At 46.1% G+C, this 24,842-nt stretch overlaps 1 protein-coding gene across 1 annotated transcript in view; it reads left to right on the top strand.

The window, feature by feature from the left end:
- LOC144805941 (uncharacterized) overlaps window positions 1-24,505 on the top strand; it is a 54,300-nt gene extending 29,795 nt beyond the window's left edge. The window contains exon 2 of the mRNA XM_078672406.1: window positions 21,871-24,505. Within this exon, the coding sequence (XP_078528532.1) occupies window positions 23,354-24,499 (1,146 nt within the window). The 5' untranslated portion in view covers window positions 21,871-23,353 and the 3' untranslated portion in view covers window positions 24,500-24,505. The remainder of the gene's footprint in view (window positions 1-21,870) is intronic.
- The last annotated feature ends 337 nt before the right edge of the window (window positions 24,506-24,842 follow it).

The following is a 24,842-nucleotide window of genomic DNA, read 5'->3' as shown; positions in this document are numbered from 1 at the left end:
GCTGTAGTAAGAGCTGTGTTATCTTTCGTAGGGTATGCCTCTATACACTTACTGAAGGCACATACCACTACTAGAACATATTTTAGATTGTTGCAACGTTCAAGCTGGATGTAATCCTTTTCAAAACTTCAAGAGGTGCAGTTGGTGTGGCAAACCCTCCTGTAGGAGTTTGTGTCCCTTTTCCAGGATTGTACTGGAGACTATTCAAGCAGGACTACACTATCTTTTTAGCTGTGCCGGCAATTTCTGGATGCTCACAAACTTGTGTAAGCAACTTTGTTATCGAGGAGGCTCCAACATGTGCCGGTCCATGTGCCATATGAATCATAGGCTGTGGGCAGTTTCCACTTGGTCATGTCTTTATTTCTCCAACAGCCCTCATCATCCAATGTTCCCTCCTTAGACCATTGCCCAAGTTCTTCTACAGAAGCAGATCGCCGCATGTCTAGCATTTCCTGCCTGGTATCATGCTAACCTTCAGCCTGTGACTTCACTACGTACATAGATGTGGTGCTTCGCTGCATTGCAGTCTCACGGGCCGTGTGATCTGCGAAGGCATTACCTCATCCGTTTTATCAGTCACTTTCTTGCGTGCGCTACACTTAACAATCGCTATTTTCTTCGGGTATGTCAAGGCAGTCAGAAGATTGTGTACCAATTCTCCATGCATTATTTGCAGCCCATGGGATGTAAGAAAGCCTCTTTCCTTCCAGAGCAACCCAAAATCGTGAGCCACTCTAAAAGCATAGTGGCTATCCGTATAGATTTTCACAGATAAGTCAGTACTAAGTTCACACGCTCTTGTCAATGCTATTAGCTCAGCTGCCTGAGCTGACTTCTGTGGGATACGAGCTGTCCCAACTACCGTCAGAAGTGTTGTAATTGCATATGCAGCTGATGTTGTGCCATCTGGTAATTTCAAACAGGACCCATCAACCCACAGTTCCCCATAAACATTGGAGAGGGGCTTATCTTGCAAGTCGACACGACCCTTTGTCTGTTCCTCAGTAAGAAATATACAATCATGAGGCTCTTGTGACTGGGACTGAGTTGCTGGATATGGCAACAGAGTGGCTGGATTCAGGGTTGGACATCTTTGCAGAGTGATGTGAGGAGCCAAAAATGTCAATTCATATCCTGTCAACATAGCACTAGTTAAATGCTGTGTTTTGGTTTGGTTCAAAAGGGCATCAACTGCATGGGATACTAACACAAACAGTCTATGTGACAAGACTATCCCTTCACTCTGACGTATGGTTACAGCTGCTGATGCGACAGAACGGAAACACCCAGGTAATGAATGAGCAACTGGATTGAGAACAGCTGAAAAATATGTACAAGGACGCTGCTTGTCACAGTGTGTCTGTACTAAAACTGAAAGTGGACAACCATCTCTCTCGTGTACATAGAGTGTAAAAGCCTTAGTGTAATCTGGAGTGCCTAATACTGGTGCAGAACAAAGAGCTTGATGCAACTGGTGGAAAGCATTCTGGCGTCCATGGAAGGGGCATTGGAGTGTCTTTAGTCAGAAGAGTCAACAGAGGTTTAACAATGTGTGAGAAGCTTGGAATCCATTGCCTACAAAAAGAAGTAAGACCAATGAATGCACAAACATCTTTCTGAGTACGGGGCACAGGCGTGTCTAAAATAGCATGAAGGCGTTCTGGTGTAAGTGCACGTCCCTCCCTAGACAGGAGGTGACCCAAATGGATAACCTTCTGTCTACAATACTGATATTTCTTCCGAGAAACTTTGTGATGGTGAGATGCAAGAAATTGAAAGCAATGAAAGCAATGACATTGTTCCTTCTTCACACTGTGTAGGCATATTAGCTGCCAACAAGATATCATCGATATATTGTATGAGAGTCACCCCAGTTGGCACAGGGAAAGAATTAAGCTGTCTTTTCAATGCTTGGCTGTAAATACTAGGACTCTCTGTATACCCTTGAGGAATTCTACAGTATCTAAAGGATTGATTATTCAAAGTGAAACCAAACAAATATCGGCTGTCAGGATGTATAGGGATGGAGAAGAAAGCATTCTTTAAATCAATCACAGTAAAGTTGGTCGCAGTCGGAGGAACCATGGTAAGGAGTGTTGTGATGTCAGAGACTATCAGGTATTGGGGCACTACAATCTTGTTAACCTCTCGCAAATCAATGATAAACCTGTAGATTTTAGTATCAGTGTCTTTTTTCAGAATGGGAAGGATAGGGCTATTGCAAATATTGTAAGGGACTTCTTCCACAACCCCCACTACAATCAGATCATGAACATTACGTATTAGTGCCTCTTTACCATCTCGAGAAATTTTGTATTGAGGTAATCGAGGTAATGAAGCACCCTCCTTCACCTGAATATGCACTGGTGGAATAACCATTTGCCCCACATCGGTATCTAAGGCGTGAACCCAATGCAATGTCCTCTCTAAGAAGGTAGGTCTTCTCAACCAAGCGATATCATTGAATATAATACGCACACCTTGGGGGAACAACGTATCATAGCCCTAAAATACTGGAGCATATCAAGACCCACAATATTGTCCGGTGTGTTAGGGGAAAGCAAAAATGGACATGGAGCAGTACATTTATCAACATGAAATGCAAGTGGTTGTGACAGTGGGCTAAGGGAAGGTGACCCATCGACACCAATTGATGTAATGGTTAAGCCAGACAGGGGAGCCCTTGGAACCAATTGTTTAGACAGTGCACTACGAGTAGCTCCTGTGTCGACCAGAAACCGATCAATAGAACCCAAAATATGTGCGGTAAGATAGGGACCCTTCTGATCTACTGGGACTTCAACTGATTCCTTACCCCTTCCTAGGCATTCCGATGCATAAGCAAAATCCTTCAAATCAGATAAAAAGACTACTAGATCTATCCCTATTGTCCAACATATTTGGGATGAAGGCCTTAAGGCAATGAAGAATCCAGCGACGGTGGTCCCTGTAGTACTGCGCCTCGACAAAAAATACAAAGCACCTGATGATGGTCCGGCGTCTTTGACGGGACACCCAAAACCGGACTTGGTAATTTCACAAGCGGCACAAAGGAAGTCACGCAACCCTTCAGTTCCTTTGACAACTCCTCCAGATAAGGAAGGCAGGAGGTTAGACAATGCCGGGAAGAGGTTCTCTTCAATGGCTAGAACGAATGTCCTAGTTAATCAGACATTTGATATTGGTTTCGTCTATCAAAAGTATTAGAGGGATTCTGAGTATGCGTAACAGTTTCAAACCTGGTGCTATCATCCATGCCTCCCCTATGTCTTGAATACCCCAAGCGGCCTCACATTTTCCCCTGTCAACGCTGATATTGCTATGCACGCAATTCTTGACAGTCAACAGCCCAATGTCCAATCTTCTTACAATAAGCGCACTGATCAGAAGACCGAGAAGGCCGAGCATAAGAGGGTACGCTCGGGCAATACGACGCACGTCCGCCGCTGCCACCACCTCTATAGGATGGACCATAAGCCTGAGCTAACATAACCTTTGTTTTCAACTCTTTATATTTTTTTTATCCTCATTGCCCTTAGCTTTCAATTCCTGACGTTCAGAATACTGAGCCATATTCAAAAGAGAGAATGAGGAAGACGTGGTCCGTTAACTTTTGCTGGCCTTTAGGCGACTAGCTATTCCTGGCAACATGTTTGCAACAAATTTATCGACAAACCGATGCCTGCCCATACCATCTGTCAATGACTGGCCCCTAAAGTCGTGGAATGCCTCCTCAAGATGTGTAAAGAAGTCAGAGACCGATTGATCTGCCTTTTGCTTACAGGATGCTAACACAGTCCAATCCATCTTTTTAGGAGGCATGAGAGATTTCAATGTAACTAATATATCCTTTGAAGGTCTAAAAGTTCTTGTTGTGGTTTCTGTGCGGGTTCCCTTTCTGCATCTATCCTCTCTAGTACCATCCAAACATCCCCAAAAGTCGAATGATCATCGACTTTATGAATAGACCTCCACATATCAGGGGGTAGATAATAGCCCAAAAACATTTCAATATCAGATAAAGTCATGATACAAGACCGAATGGCTCCGTCAACTTCTTCATAGAATGCGGCCTGATTTTTCCGTGGGCCGGGCAAGGCAGCTTTAAGAGCCATGACATCTGCTCTACTCCAAGGAGTATAGACCCAATAATAAATAAAATAACCCTTCGCATCAGTGGAATCTTTATTATCATCTGTTCTCGTACCCCAGGAGGGACATACAATGGTGCGGCTTCCCGCATGGGTTTCCCATGAACTACAATATTCTTATCTGTCCCTTGAGTGTCATCCTGTGGCACGGTGGTCTGAATTGTCTGTTCAGCTGCAGAAGCTGCCTTTTTCTCCTCTCTCAAACGGAATGCATCAGTTTGTGGTTTAACCACGCGTCTAATTAAGTCAGCCACCTGGGAAGGGACAAAAAGAATGTCACGCAATTTTTTATAGTCATCTGCGATATCAACAGGCTCTAATTCTGTGAAATGCTTTCTAAACCGTCCAATTACTTCTGTGGTAAGCATCTCTACAAAATATTACTGCTCTCTATCCAGCCATTGTTGTACATTGGCTATTAGATCTTAAGGAGGAGTGTTACCATGGGCTGCTTTGCGAGCAACAGATCTGAGAGTGTCTGCACAATCAGCAGTCAGAAAAGAGCGTGTCTGACTTTGAGCATCTGATCCTGACTGATCCTGATCTGAAGGAAAAATATCAGCATCTGAATCAACCTTAGGGGCAGAGGGAAAAGTATATGGAAGCGGGCAACGATCTAACAAAATGGAATCGTCCTGTTGTTTACTAAATAGAGGGTTAAGGGGGCGCCGGACAGGGTATTGGCCATTTACCTGTAAACAACGCTCCCTATCCTCTCTCTCTTTTATCTCCTTCATTTCTCTATTTTTTAGCTCCAGCGCTTTCGCATGGATATTTTTGCGTTGTTCCTTTTCAACCAAAGCTTGGTCTTTTCTCAATCGTTCACACACTTCTTTCTCCCACATTCGTACACAGTCAAACATATCTTGTCTACTTTTGTGCTTAAACATAGATTGTTCCACATACTGAATTTTTCTAAGATCAAATTACCCATTTATAGGCCATCGCAACTCAGGATCATTACTAGTATATTTATTCCATAGTGTGCTGTAGGTTATAGAAGGAGTACCATTTTTAATATACATGTCCCTATTTGGTGTACCCTCGGGGGGGGGAGGAGAGACGGCTGATTCCGATCTAGTTCCATATTGGTACCTACAAGAAAGCAACACATTCTACGAAGTGTGCTAGGAACAGGCATGCCAAGAATATTGCAGCATATACAATATTATTTGCCAAGTGGCACTTACTCAATGTGTGCAGTTCAAAAGTTTTAAAAAAGTTAGAGAAAAATCTCCTCATTACCGGTCTATATAAATTGCAATTCATATATATCCAAGCAAGTTCCAAGATTTTGGTCAAACAAACAAGAAGTGTTGCATCAAATGACCTTACCAAGCAAGAGTCTCCAGATTCCAAGTGCCAAGTTCTGAATCGACCAAATGGTCTCTGCACGGCGAACACCAGAAGGGATCTCAGTCGAGGACCGGCACCACCTGGAGGGTCAGATCGGGAAGAGTAGAAAAACTCTGTGACTGCCAAGACACGGGCCTCCTCAGGCAGTAATCATCCGCAGCGAGATTCCAATCCTCCGTCAAGACCACTCCGTCGGGTATCCGAGTCGCCGATGAGCCACACGGGTGGGCTCCAATTTGTAGAAGTAGACCTCAGCAAGGCCTACCAGTGCTAGGGGTTCATCCTTCTCTGCACGCAAGTCCTCAGACCAGCAAATAGAAGTTGGCACGGAAACTGAAATGTCAAGTAAACAATTTATTAAACCTCATAGTCAAAAGTCAAAGTCAAAAATATCTTTATTTAGATATAAAACAAATATCTTTAAAAGAGAATTTCAGGTTCACATTATTCATAACAATAAAAACGGTACAAGCAATCAATTGCTAAAACTGCTCCCCTGAGCTGCAAGTCCGTACATAAAACAACCCCATGCACGTGGACTACTATTTAAACCATTGTTAGCATTGTTTGCCCAGTACTTTGAGGTTAATTAAAACACATTGTTTAATTTAAAACAGGTAGAGGTAAAGTAGTGGCAGGCTGATTTTGTTTAAAATTGCAATAAGCATACTGGATCAAATTTGTCAGTCTTATGTTTAAGTCTGTATTATCTTGACTCAATGCTGCAATAATAGCTTGCCTACAGGTCCGAACACCCAGCCGATTCTATTCCCCCCTCAGCTTAGCCCTGCGTTGGAGGTCGAAGGCGGGGCAGATGCAGACCACATAGAGTAGCGTTTCTGCTACTTCGCCACACCCTCTACAGGTTGTATCCTCCTTCACGCGACTCCAGGGGGGAATATTTTGCAAGAATCGCCAGTCACCCATTCTAATAGTAATGAAACTGCGTTTTAAGTACAGTGAATATGGACTGGAAAAGTAAGTGGCAGGGGTCAGTCGATTGTAGGAATTAATAACTGCCAACGCATGGCTTCGTTTTGTAAATAGTGCTTGGTCAGTAATGAGTGATAGCGATCTTACGCATTTTTTTATGGCAAGCTTAAATGCAGGCTGACTAGGATTGAGGGCCCAGATGTGAGAAGTTGGCCTGATATATGATGCTCACTAGTTCTAGTGATCACCTTGTATCAGTCCAAACAACCCTTATGGTGATTGGTTGTAAGTCAACCTTATAGACCAGCTATCCTAATGGTAGCATGGACGAAGCAGTCTTAGGCTAAACTCTTTTGGCATGTGAAGCCAGCTGTTTTACCACAATATAACCCCTAGAATACCAGATGAAAGGACACCACACAGGTTGTTATGAAAATAAACAATATATTTATTAATAACAAACACCTCTGAACTCTTTATGAGGTCAGAGGGCTAAGCACATGACAATCTCTTCTGAAAAATACGATAAGTTGCACAAAATTACAATGGTGCCCATAGGGGCACGACAAACCATATACTAAGTAAGTGGAATGTGAAAGTCGATAGTAAGAATGGAGCTGTCCAGAGGCTGTAGGATCATTGGGACCACGCTACACTAACACTAGGTAAGTAATAGGAGGCCCACGGAACGCTTGTGCAGAGTGTGAACTTGCATGCGCGATGCGTAACAACGTCTATGGACAGTACTGTTCAAGAAAAAGGTGAGCACGGACAATCCTGACAAGGTAGGACAAAAACGACTGTGGAACTGGACACTAGGACAGTTAAACTACCCTTGAGCACCGAAATGCTCTCGTTACCTCACCCACGGGCCGCGGGTGCATAGGTGCCAATGTGTGTCGAGTTCTCGCGTTGAAGTCAATGGAGCCTGAAAGAAAAGATGCTGCAGGCGACCAGGAGGAAGATGCCCGGTGCAATCCAAGGATGGATTGGTGAAGAAGGAGACCTGAAAGCAGAGGGGACAATGTTCACAGTCACTAGCCAGTGACTGGAGTGGAACCAGGAAGGAACCAGATGTCGTTGTCGCGATCAGGTGAAGAGTGGACGCTTGACTCTGCAGCCACGTGGACCAGGAGGTGTCTTCGACGACCAGGATGGAGGCACGAGCTGTCCCACGTAGGCTCTCGCTGTCGGCGGTTTTGGATCCGGAATCGGCGTCAACAGGCCTTGGCAAAGGCAACCCACGCGGTGAGTGGAGAAAGCGTCTGGTGCGGACTAGGAGAGTCCGGGGTGCCCCTCTTTTGGAAGGGAGCTGCTAGGGCCAGTCTGGAGGAACCAGACCAGCAGCAAAGATTCAAAGGTTCGTCGTCTGGGAGGCCACTAGCCAGCCGGCAAGTGACCAGACAACGCGTCGAGCAGCAACAAAGCAGAAGGGCCCCACGCAGATCTCGTGGATGCTGGAGGGCTGATCTTCGGGGCTGGGGCTTCTCAGTCCCCTAAGCACTTGGTCGAGTTTACCTCGAGAGTCGTGCTGGAAGTGAAGAGCAGTTTCTTCCAAGATGGCCGGTCCCACGTGTCTCGTCGCACCCACGGGTCTCAGCTTTGCTGCAGATGTGAGTTGAGGTCGGAGAGGTCTGGGAATCCGGGACTCGTCGGGCTTTGAAGTCTGGATCCTCGAGGGAAGACGACAAAGTGAAGCCGCTGGACGCTTGATGGTGCCTGCTTGTGCAGGGTGGACACTCCTTGCCCACAAGGGAGATTCTTCAGTCTTCAGTGGAGCAGAACATCGAAGTCCAGAGTTTCTTCTTGTAAAGTTGTTCAGGATAATCTGAATTGGAATGGGACCAGCTCCTACCTTTATCCTGCTAGAGGGGGCTGCACTACTGACTAGGTCCCTCCCCTGGGTGGGACCAGGAAGGGGGGTGGCTACACCCTCTATCCTTTGTCCGGTTTCCCGCCAGAGCTGGGGCAGGGATGCCCCAGCAACTGGTTGGAACCGGTGTATGCACAGGACACCTTGTGTGCCCCGGGCATGTCTCATTCCTTTCAAGCCTACCCTACCCAATACACAAAATCCTGTCTGGGGTGGTGCTAGCACCTCCCAAGGCAGGAAACCCTTTGTCCAGGCCGCCCTCGCTGGAAGGACTCCCAGCAGCAGGTGGTCAGACTTGTGTCTGTGGTGGCAGCATCCATTTTGTGATGCCAAGGCTCGAGTTAACTTTAACCGGGGTTCTCAGTTACATACATGTCGTGTATCTCTAGAAGGGTGGAATGCTACCCCCGTCGCCAGAATTGGCGAGGGGGTAGTATTCCAATTCGTATGACACCTTACTCGACATGTTTTGATAATGTTATACCAGAGTTAGCATTTAACCGCGAGGATTATAATGCACTTAAGAGTATATGGTATAGCGTTTTCATGGAACAGCTATAAGGACTTGGTTCCGCAAGCTGCAAACGGGCTCAGCTCATGCCAGAGCACCATCTCACATAATTCCAAACACTCTGCCTTCAGGATTGATAAGGCCTTCCATAGGAGTGACTGATAGGAATATATGTGTCCATTTTAGGTTTAGATATAGGTAACTATATCTAAAGCAAAGGGTGATTACACCACCTTGCCCCAGCTGTCGTGCAGCCAATTGTGTCAGTTTAGATGGCCAGCCAGGGGTGGCATAATACATGCTTCAGCCCCTGGTAGGCCCTGGGTACACCTATGCCCTGGATAGCTAAGGTATACTGTACAGGGACTGATAAGGTGGCCCAGTACCAATTGGTAAATGCACCTAAGGTACATGGTTGTCAATTTAGAGAGAGAACAGCTAGGCTGTGGGTCTGATTAGCAGGCCCACAGCCAGGGAAAGTCGTAAACCAGTGAAGCAAAAAGCTAAAATCTGGGGTGACCATAGGATTGCAGACCCCACTCTCCTACATAACCCCCCCCACCCCCAAACTTAGGGACATTAAACTAACCTTGACCAGGTGAGTCTTCCTGTTCTAAGTGGAAATACCTGAAGAGACCATCTGCATTGCCATGGTCAGTCCCTGGTCTGTGCTCCACTGTAAAGTCCATCCCCTGCAGGGAAATGGACCACCTAAGAAGTTTGGGGGTTTCACCCTTCATCTGATTTAGCCATAAGAGGGGCTTATGGTCGGTCTGAATCTTGAAATGAGTTCCAAACAAGTAGGGCCTCAACTTCTTCAGGGCCCAAACCACAGCAAAGGCCTCCCTCTCTATAGCTGACCAACGTTTCTCTCTAGGGGTCAGCCTTCTGCTTATAAAAGCAATGGGCTGGTCATGACCATCAATATTCAGTTGAGAAAGAACAGCTCCCACACCCAACTCAGATGCATCTGTTTGGACAATGAAGGTTTTGGAGTAGTCAGGACTCTTGAGAATAGGTGCAGTACACATGGCCTGTTTTAGGTCATCAAATGCCTTTTGACAGCTAACTATCCACTGAACTTTCTTTGGCATTTTCTTGCTTGTCAGGTTATTAAGTGGTGTCACAATGGACCCATAATTCTTGACAAACTTCCTATAGTAACCAGACAGGCCCAAGAAAGCTCTGACCTGTGTCTGGGTCGTTGGAGGAGCCCAGTCCTTTATGGCCTGTATCTTGCTCTCCAATGGTTGAACCTGGCCTCCACCCACAAGGTGGCCCAGGTACACAACCTGACTCTGCCCTATCTGGCACTTAGTAGCCTTGATAGTGAGGCCTGCCTTTTGCAGGGCCTCCAAAACTTTCCTCAGGTGGATCAGGTGATCCTCCCAGGTGGAGCTAAAGACAGCAATATCATCTGGATATGCTGCACAGAAGTCATCCAACCCAGTGAGAACTTGGTTCACCAACCTTTGAAAAGTGGCAGGTGCATTTTTCAAACCAAAGGGCATCACCACAAATTGGTAATGACCTCCTGGGGTAGAAAATGCTGTCTTGGCCTTGGCATCCTCAGCTAACCTGATTTGCAAATAACCAGCTGTTAGTTCAAATGTACTTAAGAAAGTTTCAGAAGCCAACTTATCTATCAGTTCATCTGCCCTAGGTATTGGATGGGCATCTGTCTTAGTGACAGCATTGAGACCCCTGTAGTCTACACAAAACCTCATCTCTCTCTTACCATCCTGGGTGTGAGGCTTTGATACTAGAACTACAGGACTAGCCCAAGGGCTCTCTGAGGGTTCAATGACTCCCAATTCCAACATCTTTTGTACTTCTTGCTTTATGCAGTCCCTGACGTGGTCAGGTTGCCTGTAGATTTTACTCTTTATAGGCAGACTGTCTCCAGTGTCCACCTCATGTGTGCACCAGTTTGTCTGACTGGGGGTCAGAGAAAACATTTGTCTGAAGGATTGAAGAACCTGTCTACAATCCCCTTGTTGATGCTCAGAGAGGCTGTCAGAAAAGACTACACCATCTACTGACCCATCATCAGGGTTCTGAGTGAGCAGGTCTGGGAGAGGGTCACTCTCTTCCTCTTGCCCCTCATCTGTGGCCATGAGCAAGCCCATGTCCTCCCTGTCAACAAATGCTTTGAGCCTATTCACATGAAGTACTCTGTGAGGGCTCCTGGGAGTTCCCATGTCCACCAAGTAGGTGACTTCTCCCTTTTGCTCAATGATGGTATGGGGTCCAGACAATTTGTCCTGGTGAGCTGCTGGGGCCACTGGCTCCAACACCCACACCTTCTGTCCTGCATGATACACAGTTAGGACAGCCTTTTGGTCATGCCAAGCTTTTTGAAGTTCTTGGCTGGCCTCAAGGTTTTTGGATGCCTTCTCCATGTACTCTGCCATCCTGGAGCGGAGACCAAGTACATAGTCCACTATGTCAAGTTTAGGCTTTTTGAGAGGTAACTCCCATCCTTCCTTCACCAGACATAGGGGTCCTCTTACAGGATGTCCAATCAAAAGCTCAAAAGGGCTGTAACCAACCCCCTTCTGTGGGACCTCTCTGTAAGCAAACAGAAGGCAGGGTAAAAGGATGTCCCATCTTCGCCTAAGCTTTTTAGGTAACCCTTTTATCATCCCTTTGAGGGTCTTGTTGAATCTTTCAACTAGCCCATTGCATTGTAGGTATTAGGGTGTGGTAAATTTGTATTTTACCCCACACTCCTTCCACATTGCAGTCAAGTATCCTGACATGAAGTTTGCACCTCTGTCAGAGACAACCTCCTTAGGAATCCCCACTCTGGAGAAAACTCCAAGCAGGGCCCTGGCCACAACAGGAGCTGTAGTGGTCCTAAGGGGAATAGCTTCTGGATACCTGGTGGCATGATCCACTACCACCAGTATAAATCTGTGCCCAGATGCTGTTGGGGGGTCCATTGGTCCAACAATGTCAATCCCCACTCTTTCAAAGGGAACCCCCATCACAGGTAGTGGTATAAGGGGGGCCTTTGTGGTGCCACGGGATTTGCCACTGGCTTGGCAGGTGACACATGAGCGACAAAACTCTTTAGTGTCCTCAGGCCAGTGAAAGTGTGGGGCAAGCCTGTCCCAAGTCTTGTTCTGGCCTAAGTGACCTGCAAGGGGAATCTCATGGGCTAAGGTGAGAAGGAAACCTCTAAGAGACAAGGGGATGACCAGCCTCCTGGTAGCACCAGGTTTGGGGTCTCTTGCCTCAAAGTATAGGAGTCCATCATCCCAATATACCTTATGGGCACCTGTAGCATTCCCTGCAGCCTCAGCAGCAGCCTGCTGTCTGAGGGGTTCAAGGGAGGAACAGTCTAACTGGGCCTGCCTCAAGTCTGCCCTGGAAGGTCCCCCTGTCCCAAGAAACTCAACCTGTTCAGGTTCAAGCTCTTCTAGGACAGTTCCTTCTGGGGTCTTGGGGTCAGCCTCCTGAGAGGGCTGATCCTCAACTGGAGGCAGGGGGGAAGGCTCAGCCTTACCCCTACTGCTCTTTCTCTTGGGTAGTGTCTGGTCCATTCTTCCAGGATCCAGCACTAGTTCAGCTGGGCATTTCTTGGCCTGTGACCTAGTCACAGTAAGCACATGTGAGGAGAGACCTAGCATTTCTACATGAGTCCTGTACTCCACATCTGACCACAGTGAGGATTCCAAATCACTGCCCAAAAGACAATCCACTGGGAGGTCTGAACTAACTACAACCCTTTTGAGGCCAGTTACCCCTCCCCAGGAGAAATTAACAACTGCCATACTCTGATTGGTAGTGACATTGCTAGCATTGCTCACTAGGTAGTCTGTACCTAGCATGATCTGGTCAGGGTCCACAAATGTTGGTGTCACCATGGTGACACTGGCACATGTGTCCCTGTAGGCCTGAGCCATCTTTCCATTGATTAAAGGCGTTTGTCTGTATTTGCCTAGAGTACTAGGAATTACAGTAGGGGTCATATCCATGTCTCCAGTACAAACAAGAACTGCCTGAGTTGGTATTCTAACTAAGTCAGAACCCACCTCAGTTCCCAGGGTTAACCCAACTATAGCCTTGGGAGGTACCCTACCACTACTAACTGTACTAGGGGGTGCAGGTGTCCTAGGGACAGTAGTGGTAGGAGTTTGGCCTTTCTTGGTGCACTCACTAAACCAGTGAGTCTTACTTTTACAGTATTGGCACCATGGTTTCTTAGGACCATCATTCTTCTTCTTTTGGGAAGTTTGGGACCCACCCTCCTTAGGTTGTTGGGGCCCTGTTGAAGACTTCTGGTCATTTTGCTTATTCTCGTTACTCTTCTGGTCTGCTTTCTTCTGGCCACCACCCTTGTTCTGGTTCTGCTGCTTGACCCTTGTCCTGACCCATCTGTCTGCCTTCTTTCCCAATTCTTGGGGAGAGGTCAGATCTGAGTCAATCAAGTGCTGATGCAACAACTGGTTCTGACAATTATTTAAGATTTGCTCTCTCATAATTAGACTATACAATCATGTGTAATCAGTAACTTTACTTCCCAGTAACCAGCCCTCCAAAGCCTTAGTGGCACAATCAACAAAGTCAGTCCAATCTTGAGCCTGAGTTTTCTGGGTATCCCTGAACATTAACCTGTATTGTTCAGTGGTTAAGCCTAACCCATCAATCAGTGCAGTTTTCAAGACTTGGTAATCATTAGCATCCTCATCTCTAACAGTGAGGAGCTTGTCTCTACCTTTACCTTCAAAGGAGAGCCACAATATAGCTGCCCACTGACTCTGGGGTACCTGCTGTACTTTGCAGGCTCTCTCCAAAGCAGTCATCCACTTGTGGATGTCATCCCCTGTCTTATAGGGGGGCACTATTTTACTCAGGTGTCTATTATCAAAACTCCTGTCTTTATCCTTGGGGATATTGCTGCCACCAGTGGGGACTATCCCACTCAACTGTTGCTCTCTAGCAAAGGCAAGCTTCTCCTTGGCAAGGGCAAGTTCTTCCCTCTGGATCCTCAGATTAGCCTGCTTCATCCTTGCTTCATGTTCTCTCCTCTGAGGGGAAGTCATTCTCCTCTGGGGAGAAGTCATTCTCCTCTGAGCAGAGGCATGAGAGTGCACAGATCTAGTGGAGTCCCTAGAATGAGATCTATCTCTCCTAACTCCAAAGTTAGGCCTGCTTAGGGTCAGTACTGGGGGTCCCCCAGATCCTTCCCTATGTAGGTCTAAGTTGGCCCTTGTAAGTCTGCTGACTAACTCAGGACCTTTGTCTGCCTCACCCCCAGAGATTTCCTCTTCTTCCTCCACCTCCTCTACATCTTCTGTTTCAGGGAGGTCTGGATCACCAAGTGTACCTTCTAAGGGGGGCATGCTCCTATCTGGATTAGAGGGGTATGTGTTAGCAGCCCTTCTGGCATCATATGTCTCTAAGAGACCTAACAGAAAAGGAGTGGTAGGGTTAGAACCCTGTTTCAATTTCCTGGAGGTACACAATTGTCTCATCTCCTGGAAAACTGAGAGCTCCATATCTGGAAAGGACCTGTGGAGGGTCACCAACCCCTAGGGGAATCTCTGAAGACTCTCCATGGGTAGACATGCTTCTAGTGAGGTGTAAGTGATGCACCTACCTACACTATAGGTTTTCCTACTGATCCCTTGCTAAGAGTTGTAGTCAGGGTGTTCTAGGCCCTTTCTACTACAACAGCTGGTTCAGTAGAACTCAGAGTATTTATAAGCTTGTTATATGTACCTATAGTACCTTATGTGATCTTTCAAATGATATTTCAAGATTATACATGGTAAAAACAACAGCAAGCTCAAATCCCCACCGCTGCACACCAATGTGAGAAGTTGGCCTAATATATGATGCTCACTAGTTCTAGACCACTCCGTCGGGTATCCGAGTCGCCGATGAGCCACATGGGTGGGCGCCAATTTGTAGAAGTAGACCTCAGCAAGGCCTACCAGTGCTAGGGGTTCATCCTTCTCTGCACGCAAGTCCTCAGACCAGCAAATAGAAGTTGGCACGGAAACTGAAATGTCAAGTAAACAATTTATTAAACCTCATAGTCAAAAGTCAAAGTCAAAAATATCTTTATTTAGATATAAAACAAATATCTTTATAAGAGAATTTCAGGTTCACATTATTCATAACAATAAAAACGGTACAAGCAATCAATTGCTAAAACTGCTCCCCTGAGCTGCGAGTCCGTACATAAAACAACCCCATGCACGTGGACTACTATTTAAACCATTGTTAGCATTGTTTGCCCAGTACTTTGAGGTTAATTAAAACACATTGTTTAATTTAAAACAGGTAGAGGTAAAGTAGTGGCAGGCTGATTTTGTTTAAAATTGCGATAAGCATACTGGATCAAATTTGTCAGTCTTATGTTTAAGTCTGTATTATCTTGACTCAGTGCTGCAATAATAGCTTGCCTACAGGTCCGAACACCCAGCTGATTCTATTCCCCCCTCAGCTTAGCCCTGCGTTGGAGGTCGAAGGCGGGGCAGATGCAGACCACATAGAGTAGCGTTTCTGCTACTTCGCCACACCCTCTACAGGTTGTATCCTCCTTCACGCGACGCCAGGGGGGAATATTTTGCAAGAATCGCCAGTCACCCATTCTAATAGTAATGAAACTGCGTTTTAAGTACAGTGAATAAGGACTGGAAAAGTAAGTGGCAGGGGTCAGTCGATTGTAGGAATTAATAACTGCCCACGCATGGCTTAGTTTTGTAAATAGTGCTTGGTCAGTAATGAGTGATAGCGATCTTACGCATTTTTTTATGGCAAGCTTAAATGCAGGCTGACTAGGATTGAGGGCCCAGATGTGAGAAGTTGGCCTGATATATGATGCTCACTAGTTCTAGTGATCACCTTGTATCAGTCCAAACAACCCTTATGGTGATTGGTTGTAAGTCAACCTTATAGACCAGCTATCCTAATGGTAGCATGGACGAAGCAGTCTTAGGCTAAACTCTTTTGGCAAGTGAAGCCAGCTGTTTTACCACAATATAACCCCTTGAATACCAGATGAAAGGACACCACACAGGTTGTTATGAAAATAAACAATATATTTATTAATAACAAACACCTCTGAACTCTTTATGATGTCAGAGGGCTAAGCACATGACAATCTCTTCTGAAAAATACGATAAGTTGCACAAAATTACAATGGTGCCCTAGGGGCACGACAAACCATATACTAAGTAAGTGGAATGTGAAAGTCGATAGTAAGAATGGAACTGTCCAGAGGCTGTAGGATCGTTGGGACCACGCTACACTAACACTAGGTAAGTAATAGGAGGCCCACGGAACGCGTGTGCTGAGTGTGAACTCACACGCGAGATGCGTTACAACGTCTATGGACAGTACTGTTCAGGAAAAAGGTGAGTATGGACAATCCTGACTACGTAGGACAAAAACGACTGTGGAACTGGACACTAGGACAGTTAAACTACCCTTGAGCACCAAAATGCTCTCGTTACCTCACCGACGGGCCGCGGGTGCATAGGTGCCAAAGTGTGTCGGGTTCTCACGTTGAAGTCAATGGAGACTGAAAGAATAGATGCTGCAGGCGACCAGGAGGAAGATGCCCGGTGCAATCCAAGGATGGATTGGTGAAGAAGGAGACCTGAAAGCAGAGGGGACAATGTTCACAGTCACTAGCCAGTGACTGGAGTGGAACCAGGAAGGAACCAGATGTTGTCGTCGCGATCGGGTGAAGAGTGGACGCTTGACTCTGCAGCCACGTGGACCAGGAGGTGTCTTCGACGACCAGGATGGAGGCACGAGCTGTCCCACGCAGGCTCTCGCTGTTGGCGGTGTTGGATCCGGAATCGGCGTCAACAGGCCTTGGCCAAGGCAACCCACGCGGTGAGTGGAGAAAGCGTCTGGTGCGGACTAGGAGAGTCCGGGGTGCCCCTCTTTTGGAAGGGAGCTAGGGCCAGTCTGGAGCAACCAGACCAGCAGAAAAGATTCAAAGGTTCGTCGTCTGGGAGGCCACTAGCCAGCCGGCAAGTGACCAGACAACGCGTCGAGCAGCAACAAAGCAGAAGGGCCCCACGCAGATCTCGTGGATGCTGGAGGGCTGATCTTCGGTGCAGGAGCTGCTCGGGGCTGGGGCTTCTCAGTCCCCAAAGCACTTGGTCGAGTTTACCTCGGGAGTCGTGCTGGAAGCGAAGTGCAGTTTCTTCCAAGATGGCCGGTCCCACGTGTCTCGTCGCACCCACGGGTCACAGCTTTGCTGCAGATGTGCGTTGAGGTCGCAGAGGTCTGAGAATCCGGGTCTCGTCGGGCTCTGAAGTCTGGATCCTCGAGGTAAGACGACAAAGTGAAGCCGCTGGACGCTTGATGGTGCCTGCTTGTGCAGGTTGGACACTCCTTGCCCACAAGGGAGATTCTTCAGTCTTCAGTGGAGCAGAACGTCGAAGTCCAGAGTTTCTTCTTGTAACGTTGTTCAGGATAATCTGAATTGGAATGGGACCAGCTCCTACCTTTATCCTGCTAAAGGGGGCTGCACTACTGACTAGGTCCCTCCCCTGGGTGGGACCAGGAAGGGGGGTGGCTACACCCTCTATCCTTTGTCCGGTTTCCCGCCAGAGCTGGGGCAGGGATGCCCCAGCAACTGGTTGTAACCAGTGTATGCACAGGACACCTTGTGTGCCCCGGGCATGTCTCATTCCTTTCAAGCCTACCCTACCCAATACACAAAATCCTGTCTGGGGTGGTGCTAGCACCTCCCAAGGCAGGAAACCCTTTGTTCAAGCCGCCCTCGCTGGAAGGACTCCCAGCAGCAGGAGGTCAGACTTGTGTCTGTGGTGGCAGCATCCATTTTGTGATGCCAAGGCTCGAGTTAACTTTAACTGGGGTTCTCAGTTACATACATGTCGTGTCCCTCTAGAAGGGTGGAATGCTACCCCCGTCGCCCGAATTGGCGAGGGGTTAGTATTACAATTCGTATGACACCTTACACGACATATTTTGATAATGTTATACCAGAGTTAGCATTTAACCGCGAGGATTATAATGCACTTAAGAGCATATGGTATAGCGTTATCATGGAACAGCTATAAGGACTTGGTGCCGTAAGCTGCAAACGGGCTCAGCTCATGCCAGAGCACCATCTCACATAATTCCAAGCACTCTGCCTTCAGGATTGATAAGGCCTTCCATAGGAGTGACTGATAGGAATATATGTGTCCATTTTAGGTTTAGATATAGGTAACTATATCTAAAGCAAAGGGTGATTACACCACCTTGCCCCAGCTGTCGTGCAGCCAGTTGTGTCAGTTTAGATGGCCAGCCAAGGGTGGCATAATACATGCTTCAGCCCCTGGTAGGCCCTGGGTACACCTATGCCCTGGATACCTAAGGTATACTGTACAGGGACTGATAAGGTGGCCCAGTACCAATTGGTAAATGCACCTAAGGTACATGGTTGTCAATTTAGAGAGAGAACAGCTAGGCTGCGGGTCTGATTAGCAGGCCCACAGCCAGGGAAAGTCGTAAACCAGTGAAGCAAAAAGCAAAAATCTGGGGTGACCATAGGATTGCAGACCCCACTCTCCTACACCAGAGGCCTTCTGCTGAGATTAGTTGGGTGTAGTCCTTAAATAGTCGACCAAATGATCCTCCTGGATTTTTTTCAGTTATTTCTTGCCAAACTAGGGTCTCTAGAGTGTTGGATTGTCGTAGTTTGGGGCAGATGTTAAGAAATACCCCAATACAGGAGACGTCATAATTCAGTAGCCCCATCTCTAATCTGATCTGTGGAGGGGATGCAGAGTATGGCAAGTGGAAAACCTTTTTATAAATTTTTATTGTGTGCTGATTTAGAGCACTTTTCAGTTTACCCTTAAAGATCCCTATTCCATACGACAGGGTGGGGCCGATTTCCGCTTTCAAGACTTCCAAGAGAGAGGACAGCGTGGGGCCTGAAAGGTTTCTTGAAAGCTTAGTCAATGACACCGCAAGCGTCATTGCTTTGACCGCAATCTCTTTGCGCTGCTTTATAAGGTTGCCCCTGAAGTCCAGATGGACCCCCAGGTATTTGTACGACTGGCCAATGGCGAGGCTGTTTTTGTTAAAGGACCATCCGCCACCGGTATATCGCTTCTTCCCGAATGGGAAAACTTGAATCTTCTTCAGATTGACTTCTAATTGGTTCTTGACCGTGTATTGCAGCAGTGTGTCAAGCAGCCTTTGCAACCCGACCCTGGTGTGGCTAAACAAAACTAAATCGTCGGCATATAAAAGATTGCTCAAGGCCGTACCTCCTACTTTTGGCCGAGTGGCTATTTACGCCGTCCAGGGTACTAGACAGGTCAGCAATGAACAGGTTGAATAGGAGGGGGGCCAGCACGCATCCCTGCTTGACCCATCTCAAGTGGAGTGGTGTGGCTCACTGGTGTGGCTCACTGGTTAGAGGCGGCAGACCCGGAAGCAGAGAACGGACCGGGACCAGGGTTCAATTCCCGACGCGGCAGGGTCATGGACCAGGGTCAGCGGACTCGATAATTCTCGCCTCGGTGCCTACTCTAACCAGAGATCACACTCGGCAACTCTGGGCATTAGCTTGCCTCATCTCTACAACGGCCCCCCACATTCGCCGGGGATGCCTGGTTTCACCTTGGAGATACCCAGTAGGGACCATCTCACAGGGATAGCCAGGACGGGTTCCCCAGCGGTCTACAGCGCCACGACGCCTCAGGGCAGCAGTGCGCTTTACAAGACACATACATTTACATTTACATTTACATCTCGTTGTGAAATTTTTTCGCAAGAGATGCGTGCCGGACCCCAACTTCACTCGAACCCAAGTACGTGAGTGCAGTTGGATAATTGCATTCAGTAATTTGTCAGGGATTCCCCACTTCCTCAGCTTTTCCCATAGGGCCTCCCTGGGGACCGTGTAAAAAGCGGCTTTAAAATCGACAAAGCAGCAAAACGCAAACCTAGATGTTAAAAGGGCTTTGTCGACAATGGATGACACCACTAGTAAGTTGGTCATGGTCCCCGAGCTGGCAGTGAACCCGGTTTGGTTCATTGGGACCATGTTGTGATTGTTTGCCCATTGCCTCAGGTCTTCCAGATGGAGCCCTGCGTAGTGTTTCGCCTCAATGTCCAACAGGGCTATAAGTCTATAGTTGTTAGGGACATCTCGCGGGCCTGACTTATAAATCGGATAAATGATTGCACCCCGCCACGAGTCTGGGATTGTTGCGGTTCTCAATGCATAATTGAAAAGATTAGTTAACAATCCAGACCAAAAAGTTATGTCAGATTTGAACAAGTTTTGTGGGAGGCCGTTGGGGCCTGGTGCTCCGTCTTGTCTGGCCTTTGTCACGGCTATGATAACCCTGTCTTCGGTCACCTGATGAGCCTCGTCAGAGAGTGGTGTTGGGTCGATGGGAGTGCGCCCTTTAAGTCCAGGCCCGGGGCCCGATTCTGAAGGCAATTCTTGTCCTACTGGATCTTGATGGACTTGTGACTTGAAATGATCCGTAAGATAGATTGCCCATTCTGCTTCTTGTATATTTGAGGTTCCAAAATTTGAGGAACTAGAGGTTGATTCATTGATTAGGGCCCAAAATTTCCTGGCGTTTTTCTTCTTATTCTTTGAATATTCTCCCAGATCATTCGGTTGGTCCTCAGATCTTACCATCTGAGGACCAACCGAATGATCTGGGAGAATATTCAAACTATCCCAATTGCAGCATTTATCTGGATGTGAGAAGTATGTATGTGTATGTCTGGTGATACTAGCTTGTGGTTTGATGTGTGGGCCTTGGTGAGAACACATTGGTTTTTAAATTGACGTCATGTCATATCCTGTTCTAAGAATTATATGCACTGTTGCGTTATTTTCTTTACTATGAATTCTATGTAACCTAGCTGTTTTTATGAAATGCATGATTTGAAAAGGTATTTGCTTTGATAAATAATTAAATAAATAATAAAATACACAATTTATCTTGATATGTTGCTAAATACTGTTTTTTGAACTGCTAGTGTGGCTTGAGGCTAGTGCAAATATATTTGGACCTCTTCTGAGGCCACCTTGCATGTCGATAGGCAGGTATCTTTCTTCCTCCTTGATATGTATTTTCCCCGTCTACCTGCCTAGCATTGATGTGGGGTCCCCCTTCTTTTTGAGCTACCTTCCTCATGGACAAGTAGATATTTTATTAAATTCCACACCCCTGGTCTAGATTATGTGACTGGATGGGGTCAGCTATATCTTTGGCCTATTTAGCTGCTGATTGCAGTTGTGCAGTAAGCTTTTCAGTGTCTTTTTAGGCTATCTTTTTTCTGTCTTGATTACCTGTGATGAAGGTGATCTGTCTTACTTTTGAGAGGTTTTTAGTACAAGCTATGACTCGTTGCGCCAGAGAAGTATTTATAGCTATAGTGTGTATTTTATAAGTTGTTTGTGTGGTGAGGGTATGTTATGTAAGGTTGGCAAAGGTCATCACTGTCCACCTCTAACATCTGGTTTGTTGTCCTGTTGAGGCGTATAGTTGTGTTTGGCAAAGGCATAGAGATCCGTCTAGGTATGCGGTCTCCTAATTTTCTGAGCCATAGGTATTTCAATTGCCAGCTTAAAGTTGGCCAAAATATTCTATAATTCTTGTCTAGTGTCGACTCTTAAGTTGTTAACACATGCTTGCTCGGGAGAAGTAGCATTGTTTGTGGTGCTGGGAAGGGAAGACTCTTATGAGGGTGGGCATGCTTGTTCTTTGAGATATTGCTTGCCTGGTTTGGGGACTTGTGCGAAAAAGTATACCGCACAGTGAGTGGGAGGAATTTTGATCAGACACTTGAATAGCTTACTGATTATTACTGATGTGCACAAAACTGCACATCAGAATTCCCATCTTTAGACCTCTTCAACCTAGTGTTCCATTGTTCTAAAGCTTTCTATCTCGAAAATGCATAGAGCCCTCTCATCCCTCTCTCAAAATGAACTCAGACTCTGGATGTCTGTATTAGCTAATAAATGTTATTCCTTTGTTCTAGTTTGTATTCTTTAACAATCTCTGTTTTTAAATCCACAGGTGATTGAAGAGTGGGCGTAGAAGACAAAATGGTAGTCAGTAATAAGCAAATAATTGAAAACTATTAAAGGACCGATGCTAAAGAAGTAAAGTTGCTTCAGAGCTTCAACAAGAGAAAAGTATCTAATGAAAAGATGTGGTGAGAAACTTGGATTAGATTAAAATAAAGAATGTGAAAGCAGTTTGTCTAAATAGACTACCTTCTGCTCTAATGGTATGTGAAGAATGCCCTAGAGATGCTAACCCAGGGCAAGAAGACCATCTGTCTGAACCAGAGAGGACAAGCATCAGTCTAAAGTTCTATCCAGTCCAAGAGAAGATAATACACACAGAACAAGTGGGACTTGAAGAGTTTTTAACAGACCTCAGCAAATGTAACACTTGAGCACCATATCCAGTGAATTGTCTTTATATCAAAAACAAATATCTGTTTGTCACTCATACAGGAGAAGTGTGGCTCAGGTGTTAGAGGCAGCAGACCCGGAAGCTGAGATTGGTCCTGGACCAGGGTTCAATTCCCCGCCTCGGCGGGTCTTGGACTAAAAATTCCACGGACTCGATAATTCTCGCCCCGGTGCCTCCTCGACTCACGGGTTCACACTCTGCGACTCTGGGCAATAGCTTGCTTAATCTCCACAACGGCCCCTCGCGGCGGGATGCCTGACTTTCACCTTGTGGATACCCTGCTATCTCACAGGGGAATACCAGGACGGGTTCCCTAAGCAAGCGCCGGGAAACCCACTGCGGGTAGCTGTGCGCTATATAAGCTCAACTACATTTACATTTACATTTACAGTGTAAACCAAGCTTCTTAAAAGACAGGTAGTCTGCTTAGAACTAAGATACCTGTTAGTTACGAACTAGCGATGTGGGTATATCTGGGACAAAGGGAAGGAGAATGAGGGGGAAAAATGCACCTCTGTGACCAATGACCACCTTTTGCTTGTAGTCCGGGTCCACGTATCCACTATCATTCTTGCCCATTAGATGTGACCTTGGGTACTTGTTACCGGGCAAGACCTGCAAAATCCTTAACGTCCTCATTGTAGTCTTATATACAGACATTGAAGGCATCCGTAAGAAGGGTGACCAGAAACAATGTTCTGCTACTGATGCACAATAGTATTCTGAATGTTCATGCCAATACATTATGTGAATATGTACCTAGCTTTGAAATACTGAACCATAGACCTGATCAGTGCTTCATTAACTCATAAATAAATAAGTATGAGAAAAGGGTTAGAGAATCCACATGGATGTAATAAAGAGGCAATAATCCCATGAGAGGCTTCCCCCTAAGTACCAGGGGCTGCTGATATTAGAGTTGTAGGGTGAATTAGGTTGCCTACAGAGGTTATAAACTGTGAACTCCACGGAGAAGTGATCTTTGGCTAAATAAATGTCCAAGTGTTAAGTCGAACAAGGGCAGCACATTTGAGTGGGTGATGCTAGACACATGCTGAATAAGATTTAGTATTGTCTTATGGTGTGTCTGCTAGAAAAATCCCAACTTGGAGATATTAACTTCAGAAAGAAATCTTATCTCAAAATGGAATGTATACAAGACAAAACCGAACTTGAAGATATTAGCACCAAAAAGAAGTCTCATACCTGCTCTGAATGTGAGAAGAGCTTTAGTTGTCAATCCAGACTCAGTCAGCATGAGAAAATTCACACTGGGGAAAAACTTCATCAGTGCTCTGAATGCCTGAAACGCTTCACTCACAAACACCAGCTGACTCAACATGTGAGAATTCACACTGGGGAAAAACCTCATAAGTGCTCTGAATGCCACAAAGGTTTCCGTTGTAAAACCAGCCTTATTCGACATGAGAGAATACATACTGGAGAAAAACCTTTTTATTGCTCTGAATGTCTGAGAAGCTTCAATTGTAAAACCCTTCTCAGTCAACATGAGAGAACTCACACTGGAGAGAAACCTTATCAGTGCTCTGAATGCCTCAATAGTTACCAATGTAAATCAGATCTCACTCTACATGAGAGAACGCATACTGGGCAAAAACCTCATAAGTGCTCTGAATGCCAGAAAACCTTCAGTCGGAAAACCATTCTCACCCGGCATGAGTTAACCCATTCTGGGCAGAAATCCCATCAGTGCTCTGAATGCCCAAAAAACTTTAGTCGTAAATATCTTCTCACTCAACATGAGAGAACCCACACCGGAGAAAAACCATATCACTGCTCTGAATGCCAGAAAAGATATTGTCTGAAAAGTGGTCTTAATTTCCATGAGAGAACTCACACTGGGGAGAAACCATATAAGTGCTCTGAATGCCACAAAAACTTTACAGATAGAACTAGTCTCACTCACCATGAACAAACCCACACTGGGCAAAAACCTTATCAGTGCTCTGAATGCCTAAAAACGTTCAGTTATAAAACCAGTCTTATTGTACATCAGAGAACTCACACTGGGGAAAAACCTTATCAGTGCCTTGAATGCCAGAAAAGCTTCAGTTATAAACTCAGACTAACTTTACATGAGAGAACTCACTCTGGGGAAAAACCTCATCAGTGCTCTGAAAGCCAGAAAACCTTTAGTCTGAAAAGTCATCTTACTGTTCATGAGAGAACACACAATGGGGGAAGAACCTTTTCGGTGCTCTGAATTCCAGAGAAGCTTTAGTTATGAAATAATTCTCACTCCACATATTAAAGCCCATCCTAGCTAAATAATGTATGAGTGTTATGAAGGCATGTAAAGATTCAGTTGGAATGTCAAAGTTATAAAGGAAAAGTGTTTATTAGTGTTTTGAATGCCAGAAAAGCTTTATTCAGAAAATTCATTTCAATGAACATGAAAGAATGCGTCCTGTGCCAAATCCTTATCACTGTTCTGAATGTCAGAAACACTTGAGTTGTAAAATGGATGCCCGTCGACATGAGAGAACCCCCACTGAGCGAAAAACCTTAAACATATACCTTTTGCCAGTGTACTTGTCACACCCATT

This window comes from Lissotriton helveticus (genome assembly GCF_964261635.1).
Source record: "Lissotriton helveticus chromosome 1_1 unlocalized genomic scaffold, aLisHel1.1 SUPER_1_unloc_34, whole genome shotgun sequence".
NCBI classification, from domain to species: domain Eukaryota; kingdom Metazoa; phylum Chordata; class Amphibia; order Caudata; family Salamandridae; genus Lissotriton; species Lissotriton helveticus.
The sequence above is the reverse complement of the archived record's forward strand: the minus strand, read 5'-3'. Positions and strand labels throughout refer to the sequence as shown.